Genomic DNA, 18,484 nt, shown 5'->3' with positions numbered 1-18,484 from the left:
TATTGTGTACCTAGGTCATTAAGCTTGAGAGTTCACTTAAAAAACACACCCCAAATTTCAGAAAAAAGCTTTGACTGTAACAGTTCCAAATGACCAAAATAAATAAATAAAAAATAAACTAACTGGATGGCAGCCACACCAAAACAGACAATTTACTTACCGGTAATATTTGTTAGTAGAATTTCTCTCATCACCAACACTGCCTTTACCCTGTGAGGAAGGACCTGTCAGTTTGGAAGCAGCCAAATTTGATGGAGTCCTTTAAGAAGAAGAAACAACGCAGAGAAAGGGAGAAAAAGAGAGAGAAAGTCGCCTTAGACGCAAGAAGAGATGCAACTAGAATGTAGCTCTTTCACAGAGTAATCTTGAAAAGGGCTCAGAGAAGGCACAAAAAATGTTATGTTGCTAAATGTAAAGTGATACCCAAGTTAATCATAATGTAAATGATGCTGAATTTGTTTATAAAGGTAAAAGAAAAGGTTCTAGCAATATTGATAGAAACCCTATTTAAATTCTCAGCCCAACATACTGCAGCAATAAAGATGGTTAACAGGATATTACTAAAAATTGAAAGGTTAACAATACAAAGCCAAGCCTATTGTGTTATCACTTAATAAAGCATATTAAATTGTGTTGTGGAAACTGTTGTATGTTGGTCATATTATCTGAAGAAAGACAGATAAGTGCACTGCAAAGGGGCAATTTATGATGATGAATGGAATGAAGGATGTGCATCTGGATAGAGACACAAAATTGGGATTATTCTTGACATGATGATTAGAGTATTTAAATTAGCAAAGAGTTATTATAAAGTTAAGCTTTTTAAAACTAAGAGGAAAAATAGGCTAGAATAATTTAAGGAGGTTTTTTGCTAAAAACAGTGTAAGGTGAAAGACTCCCAGATGAGGTGGAAGAATTAAGAAGTCATGGTTCTTAAAAAAAACCTAGATGACCCATCTGGAGTTTAGTAAGTTAAAAGGGATCTGAAATAACAGGTCTGTGCTTAACAGCAGCCAATAGCAGTCTTCAGGACAGCAGGAAGGACTTTTTTCTAATTAAACTTTTCTCTCCTTCAAATTGACTATGAGGTGTCTGGGGAATTTTATTTTTTGTTTAAGAGTGGGGTTTTTTTGGCCTGCTTGAGGCAAAACACTTTTTAAAAAGAATTTTTTAAAAGGTATAGAAATCAAGATGAGAGTTATCAAATTATTCTGGACATGAAGTCAACTTGTGGCCCTACACAACAACATAGAAGTTTCACAGACAAGGTAAAATATTAAAAGAACCTTACAGAATAAGATAACTAAGGGATAGAGAAGGGATTGGCAGTACTAGAGAGAGGAATTCAACTAACAAATACTAATATAATTGTTTGTCAGCCATCTTCACACAAAAAGTGTTACGGTTAAGATACAGTCACAGCCTCAAAATTAAGTACAGTACCCAACCTTGCAAGGTCCTGATTCCCCCTTTACTCCTAATGAAGTCAGTGAGTCACGATTTAGGCCCTGATCCTGAAAATCCTTAAACATAGATGTAGACCTACTGATCTCAGTAGGAACTACACACGTGCTAGGTTTCTGCGGTGTCAGGGCCTAAATGAGCTATAGTAGACTTTAGAGAGGACACAGCCTGCGCCGCTTCCAGCAGCTCCCATTGGCCTGGAGCAGCGAACTGCGGCCACTGGGAGCTGCGATCGGCCGAACCTGCGGACGCGGCAGGTAAACAAACCGGTCCGGGGGGCTTTCCCTGCACAAACAGCAGAACAACTTTGAGAACCACCGTTTGAAAGAAATATTTTAAAATGTTTCAAGAATTATTCCTGCACATGAATCCCTCTGCCAATTTTTGTGATTTTACAAATCACATTTTCTTGTTTTTCCTCCCTGCTGTTGTTGTATGAAAGATTTATGCAAACAGGGGAAACTGACTGATTAAACAGAAGACACAGTAAAAATTGACTATAAACACGAAGTACTGACAAAAGCACCAAGTAAACTGTAAAAAGTGTCAGGTTTCAGAGTAACAATCGTGTTAGTCTGTATTCGCAAAAAGAAAAGGAGTACCTGTGGCACCTTAGAGACTTTCTTTGAGCATAAGCTTTCATGAGCTACAGCTCACTTCATCGGATGCATACTGTGGAAACTGCAGAAGACATTATATACACACAGAGACCATGAAACAATACCTACTCCCACCACACTCTCCTGCTGGTAATAGCTTATCTAAAGTGATCACTCTCCTTACAATGTGTATGACAATCAAGTTGGGCCATTTCCAGCACAAATCCAGGTTTTCTCACCCTCCGCCGCCCCCCCCCCCCCCCACACACACACAAACTCACTCTCCAGCTGGTAATAGCCCATCCAAAGTGACCACTCTCTTTACAATGTGTATGATAATCAAGTTGGGCCATTTCCAGCACAGACCACTCTCCTTACAATGTGCATGATAATCAAGGTGGGCCATTTCCAGCACAAATCCAGGTTTTCTCACCCTCCGCCGCCCCCCCCCCCCCCCCCCCACACACACACAAACTCACTCTCCAGCTGGTAATAGCCCATCCAAAGTGACCACTCTCTTTACAATGTGTATGATAATCAAGTTGGGCCATTTCCAGCACAGACCACTCTCCTTACAATGTGCATGATAATCAAGGTGGGCCATTTCCAGCATAAATCCAAGTTTAACCAGAACGTCGGGGGGGGGGGGGGGGGTAGGAAAAAACAAGGGGAAATAGGCTACCTTGCATAATGACTTAGCCACTCCCAGTCTCTATTTAAGCCTAAAGAAATAGTATCCAATTTGCAAATGAATTCCAATTCAGCAGTTTCTCGCTGGAGTCTGGATTTGAAGTTTTTTTGTTGTAAGATAGCGACCTTCATGTCTGTAATTGCACGACCAGAGAGGTTGAAGTGTTCTCCGACTGCTTTATGAATGTTATAATTCTTGACATCTGATTTGTGTCCATTTATTCTTTTACGTAGAGACTGTCCAGTTTGACTGGAAATGGCCCAACTTGATTATCATACACATTGTAAGGAGAGTGGTCACTTTGGATGGGCTATTACCAGCTGGAGAGTGAGTTTGTGTGTGTGTGGGGGGGGGGGGGGGGGCGGAGGGTGAGAAAACCTGGATTTGTGCTGGAAATGGCCCAACTTGATTATCATACACATTGTAAGGAGAGTGATCACTTTACATAAGCTATTACCAGCAGGAGAGGGGGGTGGGGGGGAGAGAAAACCTTTTGTAGTGATAAACACCCATTTTTTCATGGTCTGTGTGTATAAAAACATCTTCTGTATTTTCCACAGTATGCATCCGATGAAGTGAGCTGTAGCTCACGAAAGCTTATGCTCAAATAAATTGGTTAGTCTCTAAGGTGCCATAAGTACTCCTTTTCTTTTTGTAAAAAGTGTATAGTTCTCTAATCTCTTTAATTTATATTAATCTTAGGTGATATTTGTAACAGAAGGTAAAACATTTAAGACAAATATTTAAGTTAACTGAATGCCTTTAATGTAAGGATGTTTGTGGAGTTCTCTATCCTATCACAAAAACAGCTTCAGAAGAGGAGAGATTTATTTCGGAAAAGGATACATACTCCAAGTAGGTCCTTTGCAAAATATCTAAAGAACTTCCCTTTCTGCCAAGGAAGTTGTTAACTCTTGTGCTCATTTGGAAGATGTCACTTAGCTTTTCTGATAGAGAATATAATTCACCCTGGTAAGTATTTAATACCAGTTTTGAGAACTGCCAATGATATCAAGTGAAACTTATGAGAGATCTGGATCTGTCTAGATATAGTCTGAGATAAGAAATGTGCATAAAATATCCAGATTGATATTTTGAAGAGTGAGGATTTGGGTGGGAGGAAAAAGCTTTTTCCAATTAATGTGATTTCAGGAAGGAAATAACAGGGCCTGAAAAAAAAAAAAATCTCAACACCTATTTGTTCAAGACCAACCCCTATAGCCCAAATGACAAAAACCTGCACTACCCCCTCTCCCACAAGCCATATCCATTTAATTTACATTTCCAAAACTTCACTCCATCCCCAACAAGTCAATTCTGTCCCTACCCACACACAATTCTGCTCCTTATTACAATTAAAATAGATTTTCACATACAAAGAGTGTTACTAAATCCTGGGCTTTTCTTCAAATGATTGCTAGACACCTGAATTAATGAATTTTGGGCTGTTTCTCTGCTCCCTCCCAATAAATATTTTGGGCTCATGCAAAAAATGAATCCTTGGTCCCCCTAATTCTTTGCAGCCCTCCAGGATACATCAGAGGCCCTTGGCCATCCAGCAACTCTTATGAAGAAGGGCACGCTCACCTAGATCCTCAAAATGTATTTGACCTCAGTGGGAGTCAGATGCCTAAATATCTTTGAGGATCTGAGCCTGTGCTCCTTGTTCCAGCTTTTCTGTTTCTACCTGTTAAACACATAGAATAGAAGCTGGCTCAAACTTAACTTTAGGGGCTCCTACAGGCTCTCTATATTTCAGTGCCAAATATATCTTAACAGTAGGAATATATCACTTATACAGTATATTTCAGCAGCTACCTTCAAAAATCTATTTCAATGGTCTATAAGATTTAAAGCTACAAGCAAGTAAGTTAATTTTATCTATCATTTCCTGTTTGTGTTTTTTTGGGGGCAAAATTAAGAAACTAAATATCAGTAAATACATGTAAACCAGACCTCAAACAGCACTTTTTTGTGTGTTTGTTTTTTACTTGCAGTACCTGATTCGAAGACTTGACTTGGCCAGTTCATTATGTTCAATTTCAGCCTTTTTCATATTAAATATTTTTTTAATAGCATTTGCATCCTGTTAATTGAAATAAGAATACTCCATTTTAGAAAAATGAGACTGAGTCAAGGATTTACTCTAATTCTATAGATATAAATATACAGATTTAAAATAGTGTGAAAAGAACAAAAGTTAGGGTTATATATTTTCTTGATAGAGAGTAAATTTGACCAGTGTCAGAAGTCTTATAGCAAAATCTAACTTGAAAAGAGACTTTCAATGGTTAAATAAAAGGGAATAAAATGGTGGCTAGTGTCTATGGCACTTCTTTGCAAATCCTTAAAAGAAAATCTCCACGACTTACGCACACACAACAACAATACATTAGAATGAGTGGGTTTGTCTGTCTTCTCTGCACTGGAAGATGATTGGTGTCATAGCTAGCCTGCCTTAGCATTCTATCCACCTCTACTCTTATACCAATAGATTTTACCCTTAGAATATAACATATATGTAGTGCCCTTCATCCCAAAAGTTAAAAGATATGCAGGAATCACTTCACCACTGAAATTCATTCACTTTTAGGTACAGGAAGGAGGTAGGTAGAAAATATGCACACAACATGTTGGTCAATTGAGAGAGAAAAGGAAGTGGTGAGGGAGAGATGAAAAGTGAGTTTTGGCCGTATGATGCATGCATACTCTTACAAAAAATGGAATAGGATCTTTAATATCCATGCAAAGGAGCAGGACCTCCATCTTTCAGGCTTTATGCTGCAGACCTCCCTACACTAAACTGCGCAGTCTGTGATAATGAACAGTCAAGTGCCATGATTTGAATTTGTAATGCCAGGAATTCTAGGCATTTCTAACCTAATAGCCAGTGAGCCAGCCTCTATTCCTATAAGACACCAGGCTGATTCATGTTCCATTTGAAGTAAAATTGGAAGAGAGAAATGTATAGTTGGCAAACAGAACAGAACAGTCAACAAGGAAAGAATATGAGTTTCAAACTTCTAATAGGGAACTACTAACAATAAAAGGAATAGAAATTAGTTGACAATATCCTTTTTAATATTTTGAGATAAATTAGAAAAGCTTTAGAACCTTATAACACAAAATACCATTTTAATAACTTAAAAATATGTAATACAATAAATAAAGATTGAAACCCTGACTTAATTGTCAAAAAAAAAATCTGAAAATAACCTTGAATACTTGAGATCCAGGCTCATTATAGGTTTTGGCATTCTTTGCTAAAAGATCTATATCCTTGGCCATTGCATGAATGCTTTTATAACTTCCATTCTGCAGAACAAAAAACAGAACAGTTTACTCTTTAGATAAAAACTGATCCTTTCTATACTGTCACATGAAGAAAGAAAATGCAAAACACTGGAAAGTAAAAGGTAAGTTCACATTGAAAAAAGACATTTCTTTATGCAGCATATAAACAAACAAAGAATTCATTGGCAAAAAAGAAAAGAAAATCATAGAGGCGATACAAATATAAAAGTTATTTTTTCTGTGACAGGTCCCACAAACTAAATGAACAATGCACTGACTCCAAAATTATTTTAAGCAAACTTTAAAACACATCATTCAGATTACCATTTTAACTCATCTCTATCCTCCACTTCAAGTTGAGAATGCATTAGCAGTCAGTATTTCACAAAATTCTGGAATTGGAGACTAATACTTCATTTTAAAAATTAGATTTGAATGATTTCAGGTTGTAGAAATCACCAATTTCTAGCTCTAGGAGTTCAAAAAACAGCTAGCTAAAACCAAATAAGAATAGGAAAGGGTGAGTGGGACAAAGCAAGATGGTAATGAGAATGACACTAATCTAAACTTCAATATCTCAATTTGCCCTGGCCAGAAATGACTACTTTATACTAGTACATGGCCAAGAAATCACAGTACCTGGCATTTCATTCAGATCAACAATTAATGGTTTAAGACACTGAACCTTAAACTGTGACTACTTTTGGCACACTAGTCCAGGACTGACTATAGCTAGTCCTGAACCTCAGAGCAGCATAGTTTTCAGTTTCTTAATTTACTGGTAAAAATTACACTTACTACTGATCTACATAAAATTTTGCTTCTAAACTTTAAAAACCTTATTTTTCCAAAATTACAATATACAGCTCATTAACATGATCATACTGTACCTGTATCCTCTGGGCAATAGTCTTAAGATCTATGGGCTCTTTAATTATTGCATAATAGTCAGGATATTGCTAGAAAACAAAAATGATATATCTATGGTTGTACACTGGCACATATAATTCACAAGGGAAACACTTAATAAAAATCAGTATTAAATAAACACTTATATTTGATGGCCTATTACCAAAGGCAGCTAAGAAGACAGATTACCACCACAAAACAGCTGAAAGATTATGTACAAATTCAGCATTGCAACTTGATTAAGGTTTATTCTCTTAACCAAAATGGTTTAATTTCTCCTTATCATTAAGATATACATTGCTCACATAACTAATATCGATTAACAACATCTGAAAGGGTTTATTTATACAGATTCACCAAACGAGTTAATGAACTCAGAGACTAGATCCCTTACACTAAGATGAAATTTAAACTAAGTGGAGTTACACCGACTCTAAATTGAGCTGTAAATGACTTCAAAACAAAATTTATATTAGTAAAAAGATTATTTTAGGTTTGATCCATAAACCCCATTCTACCAGCAGAAAGCAGCTAAAACAAAAAGCAGCCCTTACAGCCAATTAAGAAAAATGAAATACTTCATCATTCCACCAAAGTGATATGAAAAAAAAACTATTTCCTCAGAAAGAAGCAATGATTTTATAACATGACCTTTATCTGATAATGCGTAACAACATTTTGATATTGATAGCTATTAGACATTATACACACACCTAATAGTTTGCTCTCAGTGTTAAAATGTTATAGTACATTATCTGATTAAACTGATAATGGCTTCTTCAGTAAACAGGCATAAGGGGGCGATTTCCACCACAAAGCAAAATGTTATGACTTGGTAGTGCTTAAAGTATTTTTATTTATTTTTGTTCACTTGACCGTTAGTCTCACAGTCAGCCCACAGTATCAGTTATACCATTTTCCAGATACCAAACATAGAACACACGTGACTTCATTTCACTACTCACCACTTTAGAGGGAAGCTTCTGAAACAGCTCACTTATGAGACGTCCTGATGGGTTGGTGGCTATGGCTACAGCTTCAAGCAGCTGTTCAAGAATCTCTTTCAAGTAGCTTGGAGAAGACTGGTATAGGAAATGAAGTTACAAAAAGCTTTGATGAGAAAGATTTCAATTTTATAAAAGCTTCTAATGGCCCCTGTAAAATATTTCAGTGTAAATGTATAAACGTTCTTTTTCAAGGAAAAGAAGATGAAAACAGCAGCTATAAAGATGTGTGCAACTTTTCAAGACACAGTATTATGATTATGCGTTTAGTAAGACACGTGAATAAGTCTGAATATCACATACACATTTCGTGCACAGATCTGTTTTTCAGAGTTAAATAAAAATATGCATTGTAATGTCATGCAGTACTAACGGAGATTTGCAGGTGTAGCTCTAGCCTAAGTCCCTGGGTTAAGGCAGTAAAAAGAACAACAAGTCTGAGAATAACACCATGGTGTTCACCATACAGGTGTCTCATCTGAAAGTGTTCTCAGGGGGACCCAGGTTTACTTGCACCAGGCCTCAGATCATGCAAGTTACAGAGGTCATATTTATTATAAACTGATTAAAATGGAACCACATATACAATAGTTATATCACTGATCATCTTGTAACTATTTATTTCTTAAGAGTTCACTAATATATGCACAAACATATGCAAAGGTATAAATAGGTATAAATACTTACTTATTGAGTACTGAAACCATTACTGTTTTCTATGTGTGTGTAAGAACCCTTAAACAGTATATCAGAACATAATCTAGTGACACATGTCCCATCACCTGTTTTGGCTCAGCTTAATAACCACACATCGACCGATGTCCCTCCATAAATTGAGGTTAACCTTATTCTGAAAGTCCAGTTTTCACACACCTCTTAATTTCACCAGCAAACTATAAATGCAACGCTTCCTACTTACTACTTCAGATATTGCCCCTTGATTGTCATGCCCTTCATCCTCTTCCTCCTCCTCCTCAGTATCACCTTTCTGAACAAACTCATTCTTTGTGCGCATATACAAATCCCACAGTTTGCAGGCTGCTTTATATTCAGGAGAATCTGGCTGTGAGAATGAACCAAACAGCACAACATTATTGCTAGTCAGTTATTTTAAAATTCTGAGCATTCTGAAGTGAAATATATTAAATAATAGAAAACAGCAATTACTGGCTGTGTAATTCTTCAACACAGTGATGTCAGGAATGGTAATGAATTAAAATAGATAGCCTCCACCACACTTAAGGACATTAGGTAATTTACCCTAGATTTGCAGTGAAGTTTGGATTTCTTTTATCCCCTCTCTGCCACAAGATATTGATTCTTTCAATGCAAGAAATACAGGAAAACATTCTAATTTTTTAAGATTCTGAAACACACTTTTTACTTTTTAATTAAATTTTAGAAAAGAGGCTAACAAAATGATTTAAAGATAACCTTAATAAAACCCATTAACATCTAAAGTGTACCATTCATATTAGGGGCAGCAGAACCAGCGGGATGAGGGGAGCTAGTGCTGATCTATGTCCCTGGTCTCCTCCACATGTCTCACACAGCTCTCTAACCCTGAGCTTCGGCTTGAACTGTCTCTGACTGAGCCCTGCCCCAGACACAAGCAACTTCTGACTGAGTCTAGGCCAAGGAGCATGTAGGAACCAGGGTGATTAGGCTGGGGCCAGGAGAAGCTACCCCTAGAAAGAGAGAGACCCCAATTTCCCTATTCTGCCCTGTTACTCGCTCTCTCTGCTCCTGCATTCAAAGTGAGCTTCGATCACCTCTGATTTAGTGCATAACTACTGCTTTTTTAAACAGAGTACAATACTGCAGAGATTCCATATGAGTGTCCTGCACACCACTGATGCTTAGCAAACCACTTGTTTGCCACTTAGCTCTCCTGCTTGTTTCCAGCCGAGAGAAGGAATTGATGGAAGCAAGAGATGAAATCATCCCACTAATTTTGCTCTTTTCTTTCAAAATACAAAAAAAATTATAAAATTTGCTTTTCTGTATTTAACTTGATCATTCAGAATGACCAATTCATTAAATGGGAAGTGTATTGGTAAAATACTTTAAATCTGTTCGTCCTTTACTTGCCTGCTCAGTACTGAGTTCAGGATTCTACTTGTGCTCTTTAATGGTTTTCCCCAAAGGAAAACACACATTACATGAGACACCTAAAAAGTCATACTTTCCTAATATTTTTCCATGGAAGAAATTGTTGTAGTTGGGCAAGAATGCTACAGGGTTATGAAAGAGAGAGGAGGCGGCATATTAGGTAATCTCTGTATTAAGATCTGGTCCACACTACAGGAAAGTTTTGGAACCACTGTAGTACTGGAACAGATGTATATTATCATAGTGGTCTCTTACATATGAAACTGGTTGTATCTTCTAAAAGCACCCAGACCTGCTATTGTCAGAATATATGACTTTGGGCCTTTAAATGAAGCTTCCTCACCTTATAGTAAGCCTTTGCATTGTTAAATAGTAGCTGAAAGTCAGCAGTCAGTAGGTTCACATCATCATACTCCTCCATTTTTAGTTTCTGTTGGATTTTCATTAAATCAATAGGCTGAGAAACCACTTCATAGTAGTCTGGCTGATTTCTGTTGTAACAATAAGTAAAGGCATTAGAGTTTGAGCACTGAAAGCGAACCCTACAGTATTTAACTTTGCACAAATTTAAGAGTAATGCAGAAACGTTTCTAGTATGTTTTTGCTACAACTTAAATAGCTCAAATTTACAAACAACCTTAATATAAATGAATTAGCACGTTTTAAAATTTATCTTAAATCTATAAAAAATTACAGACAGAAATAGTCTCTCTCTTCACCTATTCCATTCCCAAGAGTCAGTTCTGGGTTGTTCCCTAGGATATATTTTATTATTTTACTCCTCCACCTTTGGAGACAATTTTACAGTCAAACAGATCTCAACGTCAGGAAGGCTTTATATTCAATGTTTCATATAAAATCAAACGTTTACTTTTCTGCCTGAACACAGGCACCTGTGTCACAGTTCAAAGGGGCATGCTATCAAATATAAAGATCAAAAGACTAATGCAAGCTTGTTGCATATTTAATGCACGAGTTTTGCAACTTTTACACAGATGAGCTATTTCTCAAAATCCCTTTGTTCCAGGACTAGCTCTCATACCTAGATTGTTACCAATCAAGGCCACATCCTCACCTTCGTTTTGGTGCCCTAATGAAAAGCTCACATAAGAGCCTGCCCTGTTCATCTTTGTAATCTCTGATTGTGTTGTACAGTTCATGGCACACAGCAATCTAAAAGGCAAGAACAATCCAGTAAGACAATGGAAATGCTAAGGAGGCAACAAATTGAGGGTATGTCTGCACTTGAAATGCTACAGTGTAGACACTACCTATGCCAACAGGAGCAGTTCTCCTGTCAACGTAGGTAATCCACTTCCCCAAGAAACAGTAGTTAGGCCAATGGAAGAATTCTGTCTGCACAAGGGCTTAGGTTGGCAGAGCTACGTCTCTCAGGGGTGTGGATTTATGCCCAAGCCTTTGTTAGGGTAGGAAGGTGGGGGGAGGGGAGTGTCACGCCATAAGTTGCTCTACAGTGGGGGTATTAAACACCCAGCCCGTTTGATGTATTAATATAGTACTATGGCATACCCAGATTTGTGTGTTTTTTCTTTTTTAAAGGGAGTTTTCTAGCCCTCATGGTTGCAAAGAAAACTTCCCAAATGTAAACCAACACAGTGTTGACTACAGACTCAAGAAGACACCAGAAACAATAAATAAGGAAATGTGGACTCCAATGTCTCACAGTTAATCTCTCTTAGGATAACTAATGTCTAAGGATGGCACTTCAAATGTCAGCATTTACTATTTCTTTGCTGATCATTTTAGCAGATGGAAGGAGGATGGGGAGGAAGTGAAAGCCATAAGGTATAGAAATCCGGAACTGCTACACGGAAGCAGATACAATGGGAAGATAAGACAAGAAATACAAAGACAGTGAAGAAAAAAAGAAAAGCAGCTGAAGGAGAATGAGTAAGGAAAAGAAAAAGGACATCAACTGGGATGGTCCTAAAGATGAACATATTTTCATGGGTCAGGGATGAATAAGGTGCTGAACAAATAATAGAACTTTAGGTACTACATAGAAAGACAATATTCTGTCTTTTGCTCTTTGTGCAAATCTTGTATTGACATCAGTGGGAGAACTGCTGTGGACTGAAGGAGATACGTAGTCCTAAATTTATTCCCCAGCCCACACACCATAATTAAAAGTGTAACTCAGACATCTCCACAGAATGAGTTTGATATCCATGTTCTACAGCCAGTGTAGAATCAGTGCTGCTGGGCTCAGGAGGAAGTCGTAACTTGCCCATGTCATTCAAAATTAGCGCTTAGGCCAGGCAAGTGCACAATATACCAAAGGAAACAGAAGCTGTTCCTCGGGGTTCCCTAGAAATGTAGAACACCGTCCCATGGGGAAAGCCTGGAAGAAGACTTTGCAACTCCAGAAAACATCCATAGAACACTAAGTTATACCCTTATCTTAAATATTCTCACTAAATATAATTTTTTAGAATCATAGAATCATAGAATATCAGGGTTGGAAGGGACCCCAGAAGGTCATCTAGTCCAACCCCCTGCTCGAAGCAGGACCAATTCCCAGTTAAATCATCCCAGCCAGGGCTTTGTCAAGCCTGACCTTAAAAACCTGTAAGGAAGGAGATTCTACCACCTCCCTAGGTAACGCATTCCATTGTTTCACCACCCTCTTAGTGAAAAAGTTTTTCCTAATATCCAATCTAAACCTCCCCCATTGCAACTTGAGACCATTACTCCTCGTTCTGTCATCTGCTACCATTGAGAACAGTCTAGAGCCATCCTCTTTGGAACCCCCTTTCAGGTAGTTGAAAGCAGCTATCAAATCCCCCCTCATTCTTCTCTTCTGCAGACTAAACAATCCCAGCTCCCTCAGCCTCTCCTCATAAGTCATGTGCTCTAGACCCCTAATCATTTTTGTTGCCCTTCGTTGGACTCTCTCCAATTTATCCACATCCTTCTTGTAGTGTGGGGCCCAAAACTGGACACAGTACTCCAGATGAGGCCTCACCAGTGTCGAATAGAGGGGAACGATCACGTCCCTCGATCTGCTCGCTATGCCCCTACTTTTATTTATTTTGCAAATGTTTGCTTATAGCGATTTCAAAAGGTATTCCACATTTGGATTTTTGCAATAACACAGAAGGGGTTACAATGGTACTTACAGGATCTACAGTTGGGAGATTTGAAAGTCTCCTCCTTTTCCTGCTTGGGCCTGGTATATTTGTTGAATGGTGACCATCATCAAAATCTCCTCCACTGATGCTGCTGGAAGGAGAAGTAGCCCTTCGTCTCTTGGAACCCATGGAATCCAACTTCTTCTATAATAAAGAAAGATGTTCTTAAACTTATGGCTTTGCATCCAATCTCTCTGATGAGAGTAAGCATTAAACTTGCAGTTCTTTAGGATGTATGTATTCAAGATGGTTCACTGAGATTTAGTTATGTATTATTACCTCACGAAATCATATAGCTAAAACACTGCTTATGTCGTCGATAGTTTACCTGATAATCCAATCTATCGTTGAGTTTTATACTGCCATGCATCACCATACCATCAGAGTGACTTGGACTCTTATAGGGTGATGAAAATGTATGTATCTAACAACACTTACCAGTATCCTTTCTTAAATCACCCATCAATGCTTGTGACTTGTCACTCCATACATGATAATAAAACAAGAACTTTTGTCATGGCAGATGAACTAGTTCAAACAAGAGATAATTTGGTGATTCTGATTGACAAGTACTCCACCCCACACCCAAAAGCAAAAAACAAACAACCCTGTTGATGTAATTAAGAGTCTGCACTGACAAGTAAAAATCACAACTACTGCTTAATATCTAGTCATGGGATCACACCAAAAGGGGTTTGGGCTGTAACCTGGTTACATTTTGTTATGTTCTCAAGCCCTCCCATTCTCTCTCCAATGCTGAAATCAGTGTGGATTGGATGGCTCAAGTAACTGGGAATGTAAGATTTCAGAGTAACAGCCGTGTTAGTCTGTATTCGCAAAAAGAAAAGGAGTATTTGTGGCACCTTAGAGACTAACCAATTTATTTGAGCATAAGCTTTCGTGAGCTACAGCTCACTTCATCGGATGCATACTGTGGAAAATACAGAAGATGTTTTTATACACACAGACCATGAAAAAATGGGTGTTTATCAGTACAAAAGGTTTTCTCAATGGGGGGGGGAGGGGGAAGAGGGGGAGAAAATCTGGATTTGTGCTGGAAATGGCCCACCTTGATTATCATACACATTGTAAGGAGAGTGATCATTTTAGATAAGCTATTACCAGCAGGAGAGTGGGGTGGGGGGAGAGAAAACCTTTTGTAGTGATAAACACCCATTTTTTCATGGTCTGTGTGTATAAAAACATCTTCTGTATTTTCCACAGTATGCATCCGATGAAGTGAGCTGTAGCTCACGAAAGCTTATGCTCAAATAAATTGGATAGTCTCTAAGGTGCCACAAGTACTCCTTTTCTTTTTGGCAATGTAAGAGTGTCTGTCTCCTCTTGGCCACGGGTTTGAATTTACTAATGTAAATAGTGACTGAAATTAATAACCATCCAACAACTACTGAGTGGTTTATGAAACAAGCTGGTGGACCTAGCACAATTTCTAGTGGCAAGGGATCAGTACCACAAAGATTCCTCTCTACTGGCACTATTGTTGGGAGTCTCAAAGACTAAAGACTGAATGCGTATAGAGACTCCCCAGATCTCCTCCCATTTTCTAATAGAATCAAGGCATTTTTTCTTGTATGTGTTGTTTTTAAATGGTGCAGCAACCTGGCATAACTACATTAGGGTATCTCTTTCGTATTCTAGGAACAGAATTAATTACCTGCAAACACTTAAATAAGTTGAATGAATATGAGGGGGGGATTCATTATGGCCAGGATAAAAAAGAAAAAGGTCAAGGTAGGGGAGAAGGGAGAATGGTGCATATATGATCAATAATGTACCAGATTTACCAGAGTACAACCAGCACCTCGAAAAGCCAGTCTCCTCATAGTGTCTGTTGGCCAAGTTAAGATACTGGGAGAAGGTAAGGCTTTAAAAGTGTCAATTCAGCAATGGTGTTAGTACAGTCTAAACTGAAAGAGAAGAAAAAGGAGAGAAAAATAGAGGGGAAGGGTAAAAAGGAGAGAGTGGATCGACAGAGTTCAAGAAAAATAGTGAGGAGAGAGAGGAAAGGCAGGGGAGGAGAGGAACATATAGATTAGTATTTTTTGGATTTGTTCTTAACAAAAACAAACTTCCACATAGAGTATTTTTTTCTGCACAAAAAATAAGACATTTTTCTGGATTTTTTTAAACAAACTGTTTGCTTTTTCCTAAAGGCCCTGCTGACTCATCACAGATTTTACTGCCAGTCTGAATGTAAAAGAAGAGAGAACAACTGCAACACTGTAAACTGGTGGGAGAAGCAGCACAGTGAATGTATAAATAAAAAAAAGTTTTAAGTTTTCAAAAAAGTAATAAGAGTCTTCAGCAATGGCCCACATCATCAAGAAACATCTTCAGAGGAGTTTTATGGCTCTCTTTACTGAACAGTAGCCTTCCTTACTAAACATTTAGCCCCTGTTCATAAAACTTCAGCCACATACCCTATTACATAATAAAGTTTACCAGTATAAGATTGTGCAATAAATACATCAGTATGCTTGTTGAAAAACATTTCTATCAAAACCAAGCTTGAATATCAACCAGGATATAAAATATAAACCTGTATTTTGTTAACAGAATAGCTATACCTTATCAATGCCAGTTTCTCTTTTAAGACTGATTTTCTAACAAATCCCATCCACATATACAGAACTGTATAAAAAAACAGAAAATAAAATTAGTCTTACCTATCTAGTATGCACTATTTTAGTGTTTGGAACCAGAACCAAAAGACATGGAAGACAACTTGTTAACCAAATGACAAATTTTTCCTATGTATTTTTACACCGCACATGCTCTTACAGAAGAAGTTTAAGAGCATATTAAGCATTAAGTTTTAATACGTACTTCATTTAAGTACCTCGGAGCTTTATCTCCCTGTGCAACTTAGGTTATGTAAAACCTATATCAAGGTTTGGACGCCATCATATACCCAAATTCAGTAAGAATCACCCATAAGATGTTTGACAGCTAGAAAACAATACTGAATAGCTGCCATAAAACTGGTAACATTTCAGAGCCTGAACTGCATTAAAGATTCTCTAGATCTCTATGTTTTTGCACAATAATCAAGTTTTTGATCTCAAAAGAATACCTTATAATTTAGTGGAGAAAGTGTAGAAAATATTGCTCTCTTCTTAATGGAACTGATGTCTCATGGTGCCTCCTGGGGTACCAACAATCTCCCTACCTACAAACACTTTCACGCCTTGTGTGAAGTAGAGAAGGCCTTGAGAGCTATTCAGACATTCCCACAGGACCTAAGAACAGTGTCTCTGCAGCACTCGCATGAAAAATTGCTTTAAATCTTGAACATTTTTCATAACCTTTACAGCCAGTCTTAAAAAGTCAGATCTCTTATAATACCTTCTTCTACAGCTACTCACTGAGAGACCTCTCTTGTGACTCCTAAAACATGACAGGTCACTCATTGCCACATCTCCTGATGATATGTCAATAAACATTTTTCTGTTGTAATCTATTAAGGACCCATCAATATATAATGTTTAATCTCCTTGAAAGAGTCAAGCTTTTACACATATTCAAGGCAATTTACTTAAAACAAGCCAATTGGGTTTTAACAAGCATTTACCTTTCTGCGTCCCTTTAAAAATAACCAACCAGGAAAGAGACACAGGTGTCAAGAAAAACTAATTGTTTGCATTGTGGGTATCCTCCACATGTCTGTAGAAATATTTCTCAGATAATGCCAAATGTCACAAAATGACAGAGGGAATATATCATACAATCTTTCTATATGATCACTGATAAATAAATCCTGAAACTGGCCTGAAACATATGAGGAAAAGTGGATGGAGGGAATGATGAACTCTAAAAGGATAAAGTTAGCAAAGTTAAATGCACATGTTTATTTCTTCATTAATCTTTGAAGGGGTAATGGACAAGGGACAGATAATGTGACTGCTTATTTGATCAACTACTGGGTGTAATACAGGTCTGCTTCTACTTTAAATATTACTAAATGGTATATATTTTCTAGCAAATTTTGTGAGGCTCGTTTGGTAAGAAAGGAGGTTTTTGGGAGGACTGGGTCTATTTATGACCCTATAAATATTTGTATATAGCTACATACACATCTTCAAATATTGTACAATCATTAACTATGCACCCAGTACTTTACAGGTAGAAAAACTGAGGGAAAGAGTATATATTACATCATTCTCTTTCTATATTTTGATTTGTAAAAATGTCATGCACATGGATTTGTCTATCATTCCTACCTACCCTGAGGTATGCTCCACCCTCTTAGTTGCAAGTTCTCTGGGACAGAAAGTCTTCTGTCTTTTCTTAGGAAAGGCTGAAATAATTGGGCATATTTAGTCTAGAGAAGAGACGGGTGGGGAGAGACATGATCACAGTCTTCAAATATGTAAACACTTGTTATAAAGAGAACTGTGATCAATTGTTCTCCATGTCCACCGAGGGCAGGACAAGAAGTAATCAGCTTAGTTTGCAGCAAGGTTGATTTAAGTTAGATATTAGGAAAACCTTTCTAGTTATAAAGTTAGTCAAGCACTGGAAAAGGTTACCAAGGGAGGCTGTGGAATCACCATCTCTGGAGGTTTTTAAGAACAGGTTGGACAGCACATGGTATAGGTTTATTTGGTCCTGCCTCAGCTTCGGGGGGGCTGGACTTCATGACCTCTTGAAGGCCCGTCCACCCTTACATTTCTATGATACTTTCGGTACAAAAGGCCATGATCCTCGACTGGAGAACCTAGGTGCTATGAATAAAATAAGAGTAATGTGTTGGAGGTCAGAGTTAGGGCGTGGATGTCAGGACTCCTTGTGTCTGTTCCCAGCTCCGACAGCGACTCAACCAGTTGACTGCTTTGACAAGCCGCTTCCCCGCTCCATGCCTCAGTTTCCCCCTAGGCGCAAAAGAGGGCTAACACCGCCAGCCTCACCGAGGGAGGATCAGTGCCCCTGGAAGCGAGGGGAAGCGGAGCTGGTGCCTTGCCCGGGGGAGGTGGCAGGGATGAGGATGGGAACAGGGGATCAGCAGCTCCCACGCCGCCGGAAGGGTCCGGGGCGGGCCCCGGGCAGGGCACCCCCACGCCGGGGGCGCTGTCTCCCCACCAGGAGCGCAGCGGCCACACAAAGAGAAGCGGCGGCCTCCTGGCTCTTGCAGCCCGGCTGCCCGCTCCGAGCCGCCAGGCCGGCAGCCAGCGCTTACCCAGCCGGCCCCGCTCCGCCTCCGACAGCCGCGGCCGCGCTTGCCCCCCGCCGCCCGCACCG

The 18,484-nt window shown here is 38.6% G+C and overlaps 1 protein-coding gene across 9 annotated transcripts in view; it reads right to left on the bottom strand.

The window, feature by feature from the left end:
• The window catches only part of PBRM1 (polybromo 1), an 87,587-nt gene extending 69,147 nt beyond the window's left edge, over positions 1-18,440 (bottom strand). For 2 of the 9 annotated variants that reach the window (XM_074958239.1, XM_074958245.1), the window contains exons 1-12: positions 18,423-18,440; positions 15,814-15,877; positions 15,031-15,153; positions 13,214-13,369; positions 11,149-11,246; positions 10,417-10,564; positions 8,881-9,024; positions 7,923-8,039; positions 6,939-7,007; positions 5,971-6,069; positions 4,755-4,840; positions 161-259 (exon numbers count right to left, since the gene is read on the bottom strand). In XM_074958239.1, coding sequence (XP_074814340.1) covers positions 161-259; positions 4,755-4,840; positions 5,971-6,069; positions 6,939-7,007; positions 7,923-8,039; positions 8,881-9,024; positions 10,417-10,564; positions 11,149-11,246; positions 13,214-13,369; positions 15,031-15,069 — 1,055 coding nt within the window. In that variant the 5' untranslated portion in view covers positions 15,070-15,153; positions 15,814-15,877; positions 18,423-18,440. Of the gene's footprint in view, positions 1-160; positions 260-4,754; positions 4,841-5,970; positions 6,070-6,938; positions 7,008-7,922; positions 8,040-8,880; positions 9,025-10,416; positions 10,565-11,148; positions 11,247-13,213; positions 13,370-15,021; positions 15,154-15,813; positions 15,878-18,422 lie in introns of those variants that run through there. The other 7 variants (XM_074958240.1, XM_074958244.1, XM_074958246.1 and 4 more) reach the window with 7 other exon arrangements.
• Positions 18,441-18,484: the final 44 nt, after the last annotated feature.

Source organism: Natator depressus, chromosome 7 (assembly GCF_965152275.1).
Source record: "Natator depressus isolate rNatDep1 chromosome 7, rNatDep2.hap1, whole genome shotgun sequence".
NCBI classification, from domain to species: domain Eukaryota; kingdom Metazoa; phylum Chordata; order Testudines; family Cheloniidae; genus Natator; species Natator depressus.
Note: the sequence above shows the minus strand (reverse complement) of the source record. Positions and strands in the feature narration are given on the sequence as shown.